This window comes from Hemitrygon akajei, chromosome 11, assembly GCF_048418815.1.
Source record: "Hemitrygon akajei chromosome 11, sHemAka1.3, whole genome shotgun sequence".
In the NCBI taxonomy this organism is placed as follows: Eukaryota; Metazoa; Chordata; class Chondrichthyes; order Myliobatiformes; family Dasyatidae; genus Hemitrygon; species Hemitrygon akajei.
In genome coordinates this window covers 72,433,569-72,452,585 of record NC_133134.1, presented here as the reverse complement: position 1 = coordinate 72,452,585, position 19,017 = coordinate 72,433,569, and the positions used below count along the sequence as shown (strand labels likewise).

General features: G+C 41.9%; 1 protein-coding gene across 1 annotated transcript in view; it reads right to left on the bottom strand.

Annotated features, from left to right (window-relative positions):
* Positions 1-40: 40 nt before the first annotated feature.
* The window catches only part of LOC140736345 (transcription factor 12-like), a 62,048-nt gene continuing 43,071 nt past the window's right edge, over positions 41-19,017 (bottom strand). Inside the window, exons 6-10 of the mRNA XM_073062339.1 lie at positions 16,384-16,504; positions 13,394-13,562; positions 9,968-10,197; positions 7,314-7,455; positions 41-6,201 (exon numbers count right to left, since the gene is read on the bottom strand). Coding sequence (XP_072918440.1) covers positions 7,319-7,455; positions 9,968-10,197; positions 13,394-13,562; positions 16,384-16,504 — 657 coding nt within the window. The 3' untranslated portion in view covers positions 41-6,201; positions 7,314-7,318. The remainder of the gene's footprint in view (positions 6,202-7,313; positions 7,456-9,967; positions 10,198-13,393; positions 13,563-16,383; positions 16,505-19,017) is intronic.

Here is a 19,017-nt window from a genome sequence, read left to right as displayed (position 1 = left end):
ACTTGTTGAACAAATTGTTCCAAAAAATACTCAGAACTGGTTAGTTTTATAAAATCTCTTTTATTGCCATTGAAAGAATACAAAATTTTCCTTAAAACTGTAAGAAACAGATTCTAATATTTCAAAGTCATTTCCCTTCTTGAGTGAACATTCATGATCACTGAGTAAAATTTCTGTGGTAAACAGGTTAATCCCAAACTACAGACGGGCAGTGTTGAGATGTGATCACAGTGCTATCACATTTTGCCTGTACTAACCCACAGTGGAGAGGTGGACAAACTTTACTAGACCTCTCCAATTATCAGACCGTGCACTACTTTGGATATACAGTGAAGCCTATGTTGTGTGGTCACCCTTTTACGAATCTCAGCTTATAACACCCACTTTCCCCTTATTATAAGCCCAGATCATAATAGTTAAGACTTACAGTTACAAATAGCTTCCGCCCAAGCAAAAAAAATTCCACTTGACTTACACCCACCCTATTTCATATTGAAGCACAGGAGAATGGGGTGGGGATATAGAGAGGGTAAATCGGCTTTTTCTACTGAGTTTGGTGAGAATAGAACTAGAGGCAATAGGTTAAGGGTGAAAGGTGAAATGTTTAAGAGGAACCTGAAAGGGAACTTCTTCACTCAGAGTATGGTGCGAGTATGGCAAGCCTGCCCACTGCTGCATTCCAGGCGAGGAGACGCTGGAGGTTGTGTAGCGTGGCGTCCTTGTTCGGTTGGCAGCTGTCCTCCAATGTCCATTCGGTGGAATGACGTGCTGGATTGCATGTGCGTATTTTTGATGCATACTGCCTGGAACTGTACCATCAATTTGCGGGACATGTAACTCTGGGTCTTGGGCTAACTATGTGGTTTTTTTTTGCATGCAAAGTTTTTTTTTGTGTGGCTATTTTGAATGTGCTGTATATGTTTTACACCTTGGCCCCAGAGGAATGCTGTTTCATTTGGCTGTATCCATATCTGGTTGAATGATAATTGAAAACACGAGGAAATCTGCAGATGCTGGAAATTCAAGCAACACGCACAAAATGCTGGTGGAATGCAGCAGGCCAGGCAGCATCTATAGGGAGAAGCACTGTCGACGTTTCGGGCCGAGACCCTTCGTCAGGACTAACTGAAAGGAAAGATAGTAAGAGATTTGAAAGTAGGAGGGGGAAGGGGAAATGTGAAATGATAGGAGAAGACCGGAGGGGGTCTTCTAAGAGCTGAAGCTAAGAACTGGAAAGGTGATTGGCAAAAGGGATTCAGAGCTGGAGAAGGGAGAGGATCATGATAATTGAAATTTGATTTGATTTGAGTATGGAACAAACTGCCACCTGAAGTGGTGGATGTGGGTTCATATGCAGCAATTAAGAGAGGTTTTGGATAAATACATGCATGGGAAGGGAATGGAGAGCTATGATCCAGGTGTAGGTTGATGGAACTAGGCAGAATAACAGCTCAGCATGGACTAGATAGGCCAAAGGGCCTGCTTCTGTGCTGTCGTAACTATGACTCTATGGTAACAAGGAAAGTATCCCTTTACCACCTTGCCCCAACCTCCCAAAACAACAAGTGGGGGTGCAGCTTATTAAAACAACCAAATATACTCTACAACTCTCAAGATGTTAATGTTAACAACCATTTTTCCAAATATTGGTGCCCACACTTTTATGTACATCAATCATTCACTCAACAGCAGCATGCACATCCCTGGTACATTGAAATAGGCCTGGTAAAATTTAACAGAAATTTCTTTTCTCATGAGTGACCACACACACAGGCTGGACTGCAGCAAAGTCCTAAAATTTTGTTAAAATGACCATGTCACTTTATACAGCATCAATAAACAGCTTCACTAAAAAAAAACTACAATCCTTCTACATAATATAGTAAAATAAACTTAGAAACTTTTTTGCTCCAAACTTTTGTTTTTGATTTTCTTTGTAAATATTGAATACCTATGAAGAGTAATATTTTGTAGTTTCAAACTTTTTTGTATGAAAGATTATTATTGTATAAAACCTTAGGAATAGTGAAAAATAGGTTGGATTTTGGTTTTCTTTGTAAGTTACACATGTACCTGTTCTTTACGACTCGCATCTTCAGGGAATTATCATGGTCCTTGCCTTGTACCCTAAGACGTTTCCTGAGATGTTATGGCCACTTGTACGGCCTCTTCTTTTCATATTCCAAAAATAAAAAGTTGAAGATGTACAGACCATATTTTATAGTGAAGCAGTAACAGCAAACCACTCCTGACAGGACAGAGCAAAACCACCCTCTCTTATTCCATTAAGATGTTCTTCTGTAACTGGAACAAAGGATCTTTGCCCAACGATTTAGCCTGCCTTTTCAAACACTCTGCTGTGCATTACCAGCAGTTTTTGTTGGACTTCAGATCTACAGAAATCTCTTTGTCATTTTAGTTCCAAGCTCAGTCACTAAAAAATTAATGTCTTTTTCCTTAGCTTTTCATCTTTACTAAGATAAAGATATGTCCCTATTCCCTGGGGCTGTTAAAGGAATGGATGGGCATGAAAACCAGCAGCAAGGGATATCCCAAGACTCAGGAGTACTTCACATGAGAATGCTTGATCAAGTAGGGCTAGAGTAAGAGAATTTTGTACTTGTCAACTAAATATGGACAGCAGGCTCAAAATTTATTCCTAGTTCTCACCAACATGTGCTATGTAGCAGCATCAGCACATCGTAAACAGGAGATTCAGCAGATGCTGGAAATGCAGAGTAACACACACAAATGCTGGAAGATCACAGCAGGTCAGGCAACAACAGGTGAAGGATATTGGCCCGAAACGTCAACTCTATTCCTTTCCACATATGCTGCCTAACCTGCTGAGTTCCTCCAGCATTTTGTATATATATCAGCACATTATGTATTGTTTCACCATTGAGTTCACAAACACAGGAGGCAGAGAACAACGTACTGTTATATTGCATCCAGAGCTTCTGCCGGAAGATTAAAAGCAATTTTTAAAAACTACCATTTTGGGGATAAATCAATTTGCTCTCCAGGATTTTTTTACCTGGGGGCAATTGATGGAATGTCTGAGACCTGCTCAAATTGGGAGTGTGTGTGAGAGGGGAAATCTCAGAAGTGCCTCTGTTCCCATTCTTTTTTTACCTTTACCGGACATTATGCCTGAGTATTATTTCAACTAGGAAGGGCTACAGGGCATTTTTGGGAGGGTATCAGTTGAAACAGGAAAGGAAAAACTCATCCAGGACACCTCATTCTGAAATAATGCCGGATTTACATGTACTCAATAATTGCATTATCTGTAAAGCTGACAGGGTGATTAAGAAAGAGTATGGTGTGTTGGCCTTCATTTGTCAGGGGATTGAGTTCAAGAGCTGCGAGGTTACAGCTATATAAAACCCTGGTTAGACCGCACTTGACATATTGTGTTCATTTCTGCTTGTCACATTACAAGTTGGATGTGGAACCTTTAGAGAGGGTCCAGAGGAGATTTACCATGATGCTCCTGGATTAGAGAGCACGTCTTATGAGGATAAGCTGAGCGAGCTAGGGCTGTTCTCTTTGGAGTGAAGGAGGATGAGAGGTGACTTGATAGAGATGTACAAGGTGATAAGAGGCATAGATTGAGTTGGCAGTAGAGTTTTTTTTTCTGATGGAAATGGATAATACCATGGTACATAATTTTAAGGTGATTGGAGGAAAGTATTGGTGGAGGTCAGAGATATGTTTTACACGGAGTGTGATGGGCGAGTGGATGTGCTGCCAGGGGTGGTAGTAGAGGCATTAGGGACATTTAAGGGACTCTTAGATAGGCACATGGAAGAAAAAAAGGAGGGCTATGGGGGAGGGAAGGGTTAGATTGATCTTGGAGTAGGTTAAAAGAAAGGCACAACATTGCAGGCCCAAGAGCCTGTTCTGGGACAGGACAGGGGAAGTTCGATATTCAATTTCATCAGTTAAATAGGAAAACCAATTAGTGGAGGGAAAAACCTGATGATGTGTAATTCAGTAAGAGTCAGTATCTTTAGAAGTCTAATCTTTATATGGTGAAACTCCCCTTAGGGCAGGACAGATTCAAGTCAAGATATTAAAAAATATTTGCTTCCACTGGCAGGAGGATCTGTAAGATTAAGGTCTTCGGCAAACGAAGAAGAGGCAAAAGAGGAATCTGTCAGAGCTTGAATTCATTCACTAAAACGGTGGTAGAAGCAGATGTAATTGTGGCCTTCAAAGGAAAATTGGACTGATATGTGAATGGGCATAAGAGTAGGGGGCAAAAATAGTTAGATGGCTCTATCAAATAAACTAAATAAGCATGAAAAGATGAATGGTCTCATTCTGGCTCTACTCAATTCTGCAAGTGGTTTCTGAAATGGAGCCTCTCTGAAACAGTTTCATACTATTTCAATTGTTGTTACATTAATCATGATCATAAAAAATTCTAAAATTCCAATTCCATTCCCAGAAAGAAAACAAAAAGAGGGACACCATAATGCAGAGCTAAAGAAGTTGAAATCCAAAGTATAAACAGGGGTTCAAGTAATTGAGCTTTGCTGATGATAAAATCCATCAAAACAACAGTCAGAATATCATTGCTCAGCATTAAGGGTTCAAAGGTTAGACTCAGAATCTGAATTTTAAAAGAAACATGATTCCCCCTCCCCACCACTATCAGAATAACCCATTCTTCTTACTGCATCCCATTGCAATTTCCTCTTGGATGAAGACTGGAGAACAAGGAAACAGAATATTCTGGATTACGCAAGCCATTTGATGTCTCAGTGGTCTCTGTCATCTTTTGTTACGAAATTCTATAGCTTGGGCTCATTGAAAAGCAAATCTAAAACTCATCCCATACAGAATTCGTGTTACTTCCTCCCACCCAGAGAATTATCCTCTTAATACCTCCTATCACTCCTCCAAGAGGACCACAACCATGTCAGGTTTTGGAGGCTTGCGTGCCTCAATGACCCGCAGAGTTTTGCTGGCTGGAGTCAGGTCCCTGTGCTTTGGCTCTTGATAGGGTCACCCATGCCAAATATGTCAAAGGGTAGAGGCCAGACTAAGAGTGGTCCACCAGTTTGGGGATTCAGCTCAGGGCTAACAACCGTGGCTGGTCAAAAGAAAAATTGTTATGGAAACAGCAATGAAGAATCCTTAAAGGACCTTCGTTGCTGCCCTAAACACCAGTGGCATAATGGGCAGTAAGAAAGTAGTACTTATTAGAAAAGTACTACTTACATTTAGTAGCACTACTACTAAAAGTACTAAGTATCATGATTAGAAAATGCAATTTTCCTTCTCATGTTTTAAAAAAAGAGATACTAATATATCTTTACCCCTCAGGAACTCTGCACAACCTAAGGTTAAAAGCAAGGATAGAACACAGAGGCACAAAGGCTGTGGAATGCATTCCCGAAGTTAGTGATCAAATTAGCCAACTTTTAGGAAGAATTGGATAGGTAACCTAGGGCCTGTAATAAAGGACACACTGACATGATTAGGATTACAGGTATGGAGGTTAAAGGATTACTTGGGTGTTTATATTGGGTGTATGATTAATACAGCCTCTTAAAAAAGACATCCATTGACTTGGAATCAACTGGGATTTAATTCATCATGTCTGACATGCTTGACCCTCCACTGAGACTAAGGTTGCAAATGATTACTTTCTCCATCCTCATTGGCATCAAACAGATGTCAGGAGAATACAATATCAACAGTTATGAACCGCATTGGAAGTTTACAACACCATTCATCCCCAAGAACATTCTTCTTCTCCTTTTGGCTTACTTTGAACTAAGATCAAGTACTTCTTCCTCTTCCCTCACCATCTACATCTCCAACTCTGGATATTAATCAAGTGCTAACAACAGAAATCTTTTTGAACCCCTGATTTAAGACGACCTTGAAAGAAAATATTTCTCAAAGAAAAGGATGATACAATTTAAAGAACAACTCTTCAGTTGATGAATCCAACTCCAGGCACATTAAATGGAAAGGTAACAAGGGCAGTTGTGGGATAGATGGAAACAGTATCCCCAGAGTTCTGCTTTGCATTTCTCTGGCATTCATAAAACTGAATCTGGGATGTTCCTTGCTCAGAAGATTGGTGTCTTGTTGCAACAGAATCTTATGCAAAATCCAGTCAAAATGGAGGGGGCCCAAATTCCTCCTTTAAATTCATGAAGACCACTTGTAATTGCCGCCCTAAAATAAAAGTGAAGAAACAGAATATTAATGACAGAGCAACACACATAAAATGCTGGAGGAACTAAGCAGGTCAGACAGAATCTACAGAAGGGAATAAAGAACCCGTTTCAGGCCATGAACCTTCATCAGCGCTGGAAAGAAAGGGGGCAGAACCCAAAATAAAAAGGTGTGGGAGACGGAAGGAGTTTAAGCTGGCAGAGGGAGATTTTCTAGCATATGTTGTGCCTCAAGGGGAGAGCATTTTCCCTGAATTGTTGGATTTGTTAGTTGAAGTACCCCCCCTTGAAGATGGAAGTGACACACTCAGAGCCTTACCAGATGAGATATTAAAGTCTGCTCTTTGAAATGGGCATAAAGGATCTCATAGCCATCATTTCAGAGATGTTGCAGGACAGTTTTCCGTATGCCATGGCCTAAATTATTGAAATGACTAGATAGAATGGACGTAAAGAGGATGTTTCCAATAGTGTGAGAGTCTAGAACCATAGGGCACAACCTCAGAATATAGGGATATCCCTTTAGAACAGAGATGAGAAGGATTTTTTTTAGCTAGAGGGTGGTGAATCTGTGGAATTGATTGCCACGGGTTGCTAAGGAGGGATATCATTGTGTATATTTAAAGTGGAGATTGATTAGTAAAGGTGTTAATTATTCAAGAACATCTCATTGAGATCACGAGGTGAATGAGAGGAGACTGAGGTGTTATTTCATTAAGTAAATTGGAAAACTAACTGATAGTTCACATAGGAGGAAACCGGAGCAACCATGGAAAACCCACAGGGAGGATGTAAAGAGACTCCTTACAGACTGTGCTGGAATTGAACTCCCAACGCTCTGAGTTGTAATAGTGTCACGCTAACCACTATGCTACCGTGTTCTGCCGGCCATTGTGGGCATGCTATGTTGGCGCTGGAATGTGTGGTAACACTTACCCCCGTTGTTGGTTATTGATGCAAGCGACACATTTCACTGGATGTTTCAATGTACATTCGACAAATAAACCCGTATCTTGAATCTTGGCCAGGTTCATAATTCAAAAACCATCCAGTTTCCCTCCTGCCCCTCATAAAATATAAACAGTTCCAAATAAGACTGGTACTGGTATCTACCTGCTTCACATATGACCCATGGGGTTGGTAGTGTCACCAAGCCCCTGATGAACTACCATATGTGCAGACGTGGATTCAACATTAGAAATCTTCTCCTCTTCTCTTCTCTTAAGGCAAGCAGCTTTGGGGTTTAGATTCCGTTCTGTAGGAACAAATGACGTGGTTTCTGTCTCAGGAATATATTTTAAATATATTAGAACAAGAATATCCTTTCTATATTACGGTATTATTTCTATCACGTTGCTTTCAGGATATTTCCAAATACATGATAGTTAATGAAGTACTTTATAAATGTACTGACTGTGGTGATGCCGCATATAAACTCACAGGCATTGTGGCACAGAGGGCCAATATGGCGCTGGCGATACATGGCAAAGTTCTTACAGTATTGTGATAAACAACCACTTTGTACACTTCCAGGAGTAGGACCAAGATAAGAACAAAATTTACCTGTATTTATTCAAGGGTTTATCAGGATGCCTTATGAGGAAAGGTTGAGCAAGCTAGGGTTACTTGGAGTGAAGGAGGATGAGAGGACACTTGATAGAGGTGTACAAAATGATGAGATCAAATGGACAGCCAGAGACTTTTTCCTAGAGCAGTAATGACTAATAGAAGGGGGCATACTATGAAGGTAATTGGAGGAAATTACACTCGGTGGCTAATGTATTGGTCTTCTGCTGCTACAGCCCATTTACTTCAAGGTTTGACATGTTGTGCATTCAGAAGTTCTCTTCTACACACACCTGTTATAATGTTTAGTTATTTGAGTTACTGTCATCTTCCAGTCTGTCCATTCTCCTCTGACATCCTTCATTAACAAGGCGTTTTCACCCACAGAACTGCTACTCATTGGATGTTTTTTTAAAAAATTCTGGAATGTTGTGTGTGAAAACCCTACAAGACCAGTAGTTTCTGAGATACTCAAACCACTGATCTGCCACCAGTAATCATTCCACAGTCAAAGTTACTTAGATCACATATCCTCCCCATTCTGGTTTGTTCTGAACAACTGAACTGCTTGAGCTTTTATACATTGAGTTGCTGCCACATGCTTGGCTGATTAGATATTTGCATTAACTATTAGGTGTACCTAATAAAGTAGCCACTGAGTGTATAGTGTGCATGTTATAAGTAGGTATTTTACAAAGAAAGTGGTGGGTGTGTGGAACACACTGCCAGGGGTGATGGTAAAGGCACATGGTTGATAGAAAAGTGGAGGGCTAATGTGAGAGGGAAGGGATAGTTTGATCTTAGATTAGATTAAAAGATTGGTACAACGTCATTGGCCAAAGGCCTGTACAGTTCTGTCATGTTCAAGTGTTTGTGAATCCTTGGAATTCTCTGCTGTAGAGACCATGCACCGTTGAGCACATCTACATGGAGCACAGTCACAGGAAAGCAGCTTCCATCATCAAAGACCCACCCCACTCAGACCCTGCTCTCTTGTCACTGCTGCCATCGTGTAAAAGGTACAGGAGCCCCAGGAACAGTTATTACCCCTCAACCATCAGGCTTCTAAACCTGTGTGGACAATTTCACTCAACGTCACTAGCCCATCAATGAATTGTTCCCAAAACCAATGGATTTACTTTGAAGGATCCTTAATCTCATGTTCTCAATATTTATTGCTCTTTTTTTTCCCTTTTGTATTTGCACAGTTTGTGCAGTTTGTTGTCTTTTGCACACTGGTTGCTTGTCTGTCCTATTGGGTGTTGTCCTTCATTGACTCTATTGCATTTCTTGGATCTACTGTGAATGGCCTCATGAAAACGGATCTCTGGGTTGTATAGGGTCATCTATATGTACCTGATAATAAATTTATTTTGAACTTTGAACATTGTGGATGTTTAGTTACTGAACTCAATCAAGGTCGAGATTGAGGGTATAGACACGGGGTAAGTGGAGGGATATGGGGAACGGGTGAGAAAGTGTTTAAGATCAATCATGATTCACACCTGTACTCATTTCTTACATCCTTGTTGATGTCCCTCAACATCACCTCCCTGAACAAGAAGGCACTTCCTAAGGAGATTGAAGCAAGCGAGGCTGCCCTTCACCCACCCCCACATCTTAACTGAATTTTACAGAAGCGCCATTGAGAGCATCCTGACAAGCTGCATCTCCATTTGGTATGGGAGCAGCTGAGCATTGGACCGGAAGAACCTACTGAGGGCAGTGAAAATGCCTGAAATCTCCCTACCATCCACTGGGGACATTTATCAGTACTCAGGGCCCTTAGTATTGTCAAAGATCCCACCCATCCATCCAGCATCCTCTTTGACTTTCTACCTTCAGGTAGGAGACTCCGATGCATAAAGACAAGAAGAGTCAGGATGGGAAACAAGTTCTTCCCTCAGGCCGTTGGGCTTCTGAACTCACTGCTGCATCACATTCAAAGTGTCACCGGTTAACCTGTTCTGTATCTGTTAATATTTCATTTATGCACTTTATTTATGTGAAAATTCATTTGTAGATTTTATCCTTACTTTCCTAAGTCATTGTGTGTTACAACGCATTGAGAGCGTGGTGACCGAAAGTGCATACTCACAGAAGTCAGTGGGACCAAATCTCAACAGCAGAGTACAATGTTATATGTTTTGCGCAAGTGACCATGTGTATGTTTATTGTGGTTGTATATTTCTCCAACTAACCTCTGACTTGTTGCTCCAGTCCCAGAATGACAGAGACAGCCTGGTGGAGGATCAGAAGTTTTGTCTGTGGTTTATCATTCTTCATGTGAAGCTGACACATCCTACCCAGTTCCTTAAACGCCTCGTTGATGTCCCGTACACGGAGGCGCTCACGGGCATTGTTTGCCATCCTCCGGTCCTTCTCTCGCTCAGCCTTCTGCTCTGGATTCAAGTCATCATCCTCATGATTGCTGGAACAAATCCAAACAGGTTCTGTACCTTTAACATTTTTCTTCCAGAAACTTCCCTTTCAGATCGCTCTCTCAAAAATCCAACAGCTATGATTGTCAGGGAATTTCGAGGAGGCTTCCCCATTCTGATGTTCGGTCAGAACAACAACTGAACCTCTTGAGCATGTCTGCATGCTGTTATGCATTGAGTTACTAGCACGTGATTGGCTGATTAGGTATTTGCATCATCAAGCAGGTGTACTTGAATGGCCACTGTGTGTGTATCACCTCTGAAGTCAATGGTCAGGACACCAAAGGATCTGTGATGTTTTGTTGTGTCTGAGCAGGGGTTAGAGAGGCTGGTTGTCACAGTGGGCAACCCTGACCCTCTTGTTCAGGGGGAAGGTAAGAACCTGGCTCCGTTCCATCAACACCACTCCTCCCCCACCCCCACACTCCGGCATACAGTCCATCCCGAACTGGGGCTGAGATGGATGCTCCAAGATTCACCTGGTCACTGACCATGTTTGTGGATTCTGAGCCACACTGAACATGACCAGATTGAGAGATCTTGCAGAGGTTTAATACTGAAAGGGATGGATTATTAAGAGCTTAAACCAGAGTAGGAGGACACATACTGCTAAACTGCTTCACTCGAATGGTTTAAATCTTTGGAATTCTCTACTCCAGAGAGCTATGAAGGACAGCATAAGAAACAAAAATTGTCAGCAAATGTAGAGGAGGCTTGACCCAAAAGCAGAACAGCGGAGACAATTTAGCAGTGAACAATACTGATAAACTGCAAAATAACACACCACAAGGGGCCACAAAACAAGAGATACTAAACATGACAAAATAACTGAAGGCTACGAGCAACTGGCTGGTTCGATGGGTGAACAAGTACTGTGGATAAGTGCTGGGTTTAACAGACTGCAGGTGATGAGTTGGAAATGAGTGGCAGATGACTCCCGTTAGTTGGGTGGAGACCGTGCAGGTCTGAAAATGATGGGCCTTTTTTCTAATATATTTAATTCTAATATTTGTTGTATGTGGTAAACTATTAACTTGGTTTATCATTGTCATGTGTACTGAGGTATTTGCATACTGTTATATAGAGCAATTCAGTGCAATATTGAGGGAATACAAGTTAAAAACAACAACAGAATTCAGAATAAACTGTTATTCCTTGCAATAAAAGGAGCAAGATACAGATGAATCTACTTTAATATTCAGCCGATGTGACCATCTATTTTAGTGATGTTGATTAGGAGATAACTTTTGGCCCCAAGACACTGAGGAGAATATCATTGGCTTTCTTTGATAATGTATCATGAGATCTTTGCATCTACCTGTGGCAAAAGATGTACTCAGTTAAATACAAAACCTTAAGACACAGGAGCAGAATTAGGTCATTTTGCCCATCGAGTTTGTTCTGCTATTCCATCATGGCTGATTTATTATCCCTCTCAACCCCATTCTCCTGCCTTCTCCCCAAACCCTTTGACCTTAACTAATCAAGAACCTATCAACCTCCTCTTTAAATATAACCAATGACCTGGCCTACACAGCCGTCTGTGGCAATAAATTCCACAGATTCACCACCCTCTGGCTAAAGAAATTCCTCCTCAACACTTATAAATGGTCATTCTTTCAATTCTGAGGCTGTGCCCAATGGTCCTAGACCATCTCAAATGCCAGCACGTTATTTCTTAGATATGGGGCCCAAATTGGCTCACAATACTCCAAATGTACTCTGATCGATGTCTTATAAAGTCTCAGCATTTCCTTTTGTATGGATCTTGATAGAGGGCAAACAGCTCCTAAAGATGTAATGTGGAACTGTACAAGTCAATGGTGAGATCACTCTTGGAGTATTGAGTGAAGTTGTGGTCAAATAGCTATTGGAAAGACATCATGAAACGGGAAAGGCTATGGAAAACATTCATGAGATACACTGGGACAGGTAGGACACATTGGTCTTTTTGGTCACTCCGTGGCCTTACTTCCTAAAGATCTTCACAATGACCATCTCTTAATCTGGCATTAGGGCAGCATTGTGACGCTACGGGCAGTGTAAATTCTCACTGCTCTAATGACCTGTGTTTGTTTCTAAGGTCCAGTTTGGACTGGGTACAAATCTAATAAAGTGAAGATTGGCTTTATTTGTCACATGTATATTTCAATATACAGTGAAATACATTGTTTGTCTTAACATGCTGTATCACTGCACTGCACAGAAACTGCACTGTGGTGGACAGCAAGGCTCTACAATGAGTTATCAAAACTGCCCAATGCATTATTGCACCAGCCTACCCACCATCAAGGACACACAGAAGGGTGCCAGAAAAGGGCCAGTAACATCATAAAGGGTCTTGCCCACCCTGCTCATGGACTGTTTGTCCCACTCCCATTAGAGAGGAGGCTACGTAGCATCTACGCCAGGACCACCAGACTCAAAATCAGTTACTTTCCCCAAGCAGTCAGACTGATCAATACCTCCACCCGCTTACTCCACATATACTTTAATATTTCCCGTCAGTTACTTTATGTTCAGCCTAGCATCACTTTATGGACATACAATCAATCTATCTATATGTTAATTTAATGTATTTATATTTATTGTGTTTTTATTATTAATATTGTGTTCTTTATTTGTGTAATTTTGTGCTGCATTGGATCTGGAGTAACAATTATTTTGCTCTCCTTTACACTTGTGTATAGGAAATGACATTAAACAATCTTGAATCTTGAATGACCAATCTATCTGAGGATGTGCTGGGGGCAGCCCGCAAGTACCGCCATGCTTCTGGCAACAACAGAGCATGCCCACAACATACTAACCCTAATCCATTCATCTTTGGAATATGAGAGGAAACCGGAGCACCCAGAGGAAACCCGTGCAGTCATGGGAAGAACATACAAACTCCTTACAGAGAGCAACGGTAACTGGACTCTGATCCATTCATAGCTGGCACTGCTACATTACCATGCCACAACATTCAGAATTGAACTGTGACCTTCTGGCCTGCTAAATATTTTGTCCAGGTAAGGATGACTCATTTAGTAATAATTCATGTGAGATTATTATATTAATGGTGATGACTAGGAAGATACTTGAACAGAGCTCGGGTTTAAGTATTAAACCTGAGCAGATCTCTAGTTGATAATGACCTCTTTGCTCTTTTGTCAACCTTAAATCTCCCCATGCCTTCTTTACCTTGATCGGCTGCGTCCCGATTTGTCTTTCCTGTGATCCTCGCCATCATCATCCTCGGACAAGTCATCTTCCAGCTGGGAGCTCAAGCTGTTCTCCTTCTCCTTCTCATCTCCTTTGGTCTCCGTGGAGATGGTGGAAGAGAGCGCCTGCGATCCTGACGTGAAAGCAGCTAAAACATATCAAGACCACTATCAGTCAAGAAGCTTAGTTTTTTCCAAATTTCATGGAGCTAATTGACAACTTAACACAACTGAAATATTCTTAAAAATGTGATCATGTAAAATTTGATATTGTGATACAAAAAGAGAGACCAAAACTAAGTCCCCCATGGGAGGCTAATCCAGAAGATTAAGATGTATAGGGTCCACAGTGAATTGGCTGTTTGGATTCAGAACTGGCTTGCACATAAAAGACAGAGGACAGTGGTTGAAGGGACTTATTAAAGCTGGAGTCTGCAATTAGTGGAGTTTCACAGGGATCTGTGCTGTGACCTCTGCTGCTTGTGATGTATATCAGTGACCTGGATGAAAATGTGGATGGGTGGATTAGTAAATTTCCGGATGATACCAAGATTGGTGGAGCTGTGGATAGTGCAGAGGACTGGCAATGAATACAGTACGATATAGACCATTTGCAGATATGGGCTGAGAAATAGCAGATGGAGTTTAACCCAGATAAATGTGAGGTGTTGCACCTCAGTATGGAAAATGCAAGCAGACAGTACATTGTTAAGGGCAAGGTCTTTAGCTGAGCAGAGAAAATCCTGGGATCTAAGTTCATAGCTCCTTAAAAGTGGCTACGCGGGTGGACAAGGTGTTTAAGAAGGCTTATGGAATGCTTGCTTTTGTTAGTCAAGGCATTGAGTTCAAAAGTCAGGAGGTGATGTTGCAACTTTATAAGACTCTGGTTAGGCCACATCTGGAGAATTGCATACAGTTCTGGTCCCCCCACTTTAGGAAGGATGTAGAGGCTTTGGAGAGGGTACAGAAGAGGTTTACCAGATGCTGCCTGGTTTAGAGGACACTGGATAAACTTGGGTTGTTTTCTCTGGAGTGCTGGAGGCTGAGGGGAGATCTGATACAGATTTACAAGATTATGAGCGGCATAGATAGAGTGGACAGAGAGTGTCTTTGCATCTTTTTCCCAGGGTAAAAATATCTAATAGCAGAGAGCATGCATTGAAGGTGAGAGGGAGTAGGTTTGAGGGGAATGTGAGGAGTAAGTTTTTTACTCAGAGAGTACCAGATGCCTGGAATGTGCTGGCTGGTATGGTGGTAGAGTCAAATACATTAGAGACGTTTGCAGAAGCACATTGATATAAGATGGGAGGATATAGACACGGTGTAGGTAGGAGGGATAGGTGTTTGAGTACTTCTGATTTGCTTTTTAATTGGTTTGGCACAACATTGTGGGGCGAATGGCCTGTTCCTGTACTGTACTCTTCTTCTATAAAAAAAGACAGTCACAGTTCAGCCGAGATAAAGGGATCTTAAAGGAGAAGCACTCAACTTCACTTAGTCAGGATCAATATTGTGTCTTGCCTAACCTTCCTCAAACAAACAAAGCCACGATTCATCCCATCTGATGCTTCTATGACACTACTGTGCCTGAATGTATAAATCACTACGATGCAGGAAAGATTTCTTTCAAGATTCAAAAACTTTATTGCCATTCTAACTGTACATCAGCTCTGCAGGGCAGAATGAGACAGCGTTTCCCAGGAGCAGTGCAATCATAACAACAAACACAACACTAAATAATAAACATAACAATAAATAGTAAAACACAACAGCCACATGTCAGTTAAAATCAAGTTAAAAGTGTCCAAAGCAGAGTCAGGTAGAGCAGCTATTTAGCAGTCTGACTGCCTGTGGGAGGAAGCTGTTTAGTAGCCTTGTGGTTTTAGTTTATCTCATCTACAACAAAAAAGAAGATTGTTTGGCCCATTAACTCAGTGCTGACTCTCACATCAATCTCTAACTCAACAACCGACTGGAGAAAGCACCCATAACCCCCGATTTCCACACCTTATGCTCTTTCTGCTTATACTGCAGCCTCTACCAAATTTTATTTATTAAGGTACATTGGTCTTCATAAATCAAAATATTGAGTACATAAAATGGGATTTAATGTTGAAGTTGGTGAGGCTAATTCAGAGTATTGTGTGCAGCCTTGGTCACCTACGAACAGGAAAGATGCAAATAATATCAAAAGAGTACAGAGAAAATTTACAAGGATGTTGCTGGATCTGAAGGACTTGAGTTACAAAGAAAGATTGAACAGGTTAGGACTTTATTTCTTGGAATGTAGAACACCGAGAGGAGATTAGATAGATGTAAACAAAATTATGAAGGATATAGGTAGGGTAAACACAAGCAGGCTTTTCCCACTGAACTTGGGTGGGACTACAGAGGTCATGGGTTAAGGGTGAAAGGTGAAAAGTTTAAGAGGAACATGAAGGGAGACGTCTTCACTCAGGGTTGTGAGGGTGTTGACGAGCAGTCGATGGGAGTAGGAAGTTTAAATGGTTCAGAATGGACTAGATGGGCCAAATGGCCAGTTGTTGTGCTGTACCTTTCTACAATCTGTTTATTTACAGATACAGAGCAGAACAGCCTCTTTTGACTCTTCGAGCTGCACTGCCCAGCAACCCACTGATATAACCTTGGCCTAATCACAGGACCAATTAACCTACTAACCAGTACTTGTTTAGACTGTGGGAGGAAACCAGAGCACCCGGAGAAAGCCCCCATGCACACGAGAAGGAATGTACACACTTGCTCACAAAGGATGCTGGAATTGAACTCCAACGGCCTGAGCTGTAATAGCATCATGCTGACTGCTATGCTAGCATGTATCACTGACATATGACGTGAGAATTGCTGTTTTGCAGCAGCAATACAGGTGCAGAGACATAAACATCTATAAATTCACAAAAATAAATAAATATGCCAGTGACATCAGTGGAATTGATTTTTGCTTCACCTTACCTCGGCACACATCCTGAGCCTGGTGGTTGAGCCCTGCTGCTGCTAAGGCTGCAGACACCACAGTGGGCAGACCTGTCAAACTAGAGTGGACACTTGCTGCATCGTCCCGATGAGTGGTTGCCTGTGGAAGAAAAGCAGAAGACAAGGTTAGGACCAGTATTGAGTGGCACGATAGCATAGTGGTTAGCGCAGTGCTCTACAGCGTCAGTAATAAGATTAGGCTTCAATTTCCATCACAGTCTGTAAGGAATTTGTACATTCTCTCTGTGATCATGCCAGTTTCCTCTGGGCGCTCCAATTTCCTTGCACAGTCTAAAGACATATGGGTTAGGGTTAATAAGTTGTGGGCATGTTATTTTGGTGCTAGAAGCATGTGACACCTGTAGGCTGTCTCCAGCACATCCTCAACTGTGTTGGTTGTTGACTCAAATGACACATTTCACTGTATAGTTCAATGTACGTGTAACAAATAAAGATTATCTTTAATGTTTAGATGAAGGCAATACTTGTGTGTGTGTGTGTGTGTGTGTGTGTGTGTGTGTGTGTGTGTGTGTGTGTGTGTGTGTGTGTGTGTGTGTGTGTGTGTGTGTGTGTGTGTGTGTGTGTGTGTGCGCGCGCACGCGCGCGCACATGCACATGCACGCAGGTGGTTTATAAGATTAAAAGGGACCTGTGGGGTTATTTTTTTCCACAAAGAGGTTGGTGGGTAAATGGAACATGCTTCCAGAGAAAGTGGTAGAGATGGATACAGTTACAAAAATTAACTTTTGGACAGGTACACAGATAGAAAAGGTTTAGAGGGATGTGGGCCAAATTCAGGCTCAATTAGGCATTTGATCAGCATGAAGGAGTTGGTTTGAAGGGTTTGTTTCCTGTGCAACACTGCTCTGTGGCTCTCATTAGCTTTAGTTCAGTGAGTAGCACAATTCCTAAAGTTCTGGGTTCAAATCCCAGTCCAGAGCTCTGGAAGGGCATCGTGCTGTTCTGAGGGAGCTGAGCACAGGGAAAGTTTCAAAGGAGGGTCTAGTTGTGTGAATAGCAGTGGGACTAACTGGAGCAGCGTTATGGAGGCAGTGCCGAACTCTGAGACATTAAAACAAAGTTCCAGCTGGCTTCTTAGGCATGAGGAAATTGTTTTGTTGAAGGGGAGAGTAGGAAAATTATCTGTATTATCCCACAACCGCAAGCAGGTGATATCAGGGTTGTTTGAGCTAGGTGTACACAAATTGGCTGTTCTGTGTCCACATTACAACAGAGACACTTCAAAAAGTAACTCCTGGTTGTAAGGTGCTAGGACAACCTAAGGTCAAGAAAGCTGCTCTCTCAAGTTCATGGGTGTCAACATTTCTTAAGATCTATCCTGGGCCCAATACAAAGAAGGCATGACAGCAGCTATACTTCATTAGGAGTCTGAGGTGATTTGGTATGTCACCAAATACTCCAACAATTTTCTGTGGATGTACAGTCGGCCCTCCTTATCCGTGGGGGATTGGTTCTGGGACCCCTCGCGGATACCAAAATTCACGGATGCTCAAGTCCCTTATTTAACCTGTCTCAGTGTGATGGACCTTAGGACCCAGCGGAACCCCAGACATTATTTAACCTGTCTCAGTGCGGTGTACATTAGGACCCAGCGGAACCCCAGACATTATTTAACCTGTCTCAGTGCGGTGTACATTAGGACCCAGCGGAACCCCAGACATTATTTAACCTGTCTCAGTGCGGTGTACATTAGGACCCAGCGGAACCCCAGACATTATTTAACCTGTCTCAGTGCGGTGTACATTAGGACCCAGCGGAACCCCAGACATTATTTAACCTGTCTCAGTGCGGTGTACATTAGGACCCAGCGGAACCCCAGACATTATTTAACCTGTCTCAGTGCGGTGTACATTAGGACCCAGCGGAACCCCAGACATTATTTAACCTGTCTCAGTGTGATGGACCTTAGGACCCAGCGGAACCCCAGACATTATTTAACCTGTCTCAGTGCGGTGTACATTAGGACCCAGCGGAACCCCAGACATTATTTAACCTGTCTCAGTGCGGTGTACATTAGGACCCGGCGGAAGAGATCTAGATCCGCAGTGTTCCTGTTTGTGAAAATAATCACGAACACGATTGAAAATAAAATGGAAATAATAAAGCGATCAGAAAGAGGTGAAACGCCATTGGTCATTAGAAAAGTGTTAGGCTACGTCGGTCAATGAACAGAACAATTTTAAAGGATAAAAGTGAGAAAGGCTCTGCCCTGATGAAAGCTACAATTATTACTAAGCAACACAGTGGTTTAATTATTAGGTTTTTGATCCTCCACATCAGCCCGGCACGGTGGAGATCACGCTCGGGAGCGATCTGTCCCGAGTCCCGAGAACTTCCGTTCCCGAGCCCGGCGCTGAAACATACATTCTTAAGTATTTTATATGCATAGAAAGGTAAAATATATACTATATACTAAGACAAATGTTTGACTAACTGACACTAAATAATACCGGATGTACCTGCTTCAACTTACTTAGTAAGAGAACTTCCGATTTTTTCGATCCCGATCCACGATAACCCACGCACATCCTCCCATATACTTTAAATCATCTCTAGATTACTTATAATACCTAATACAATGTAAATGCTATG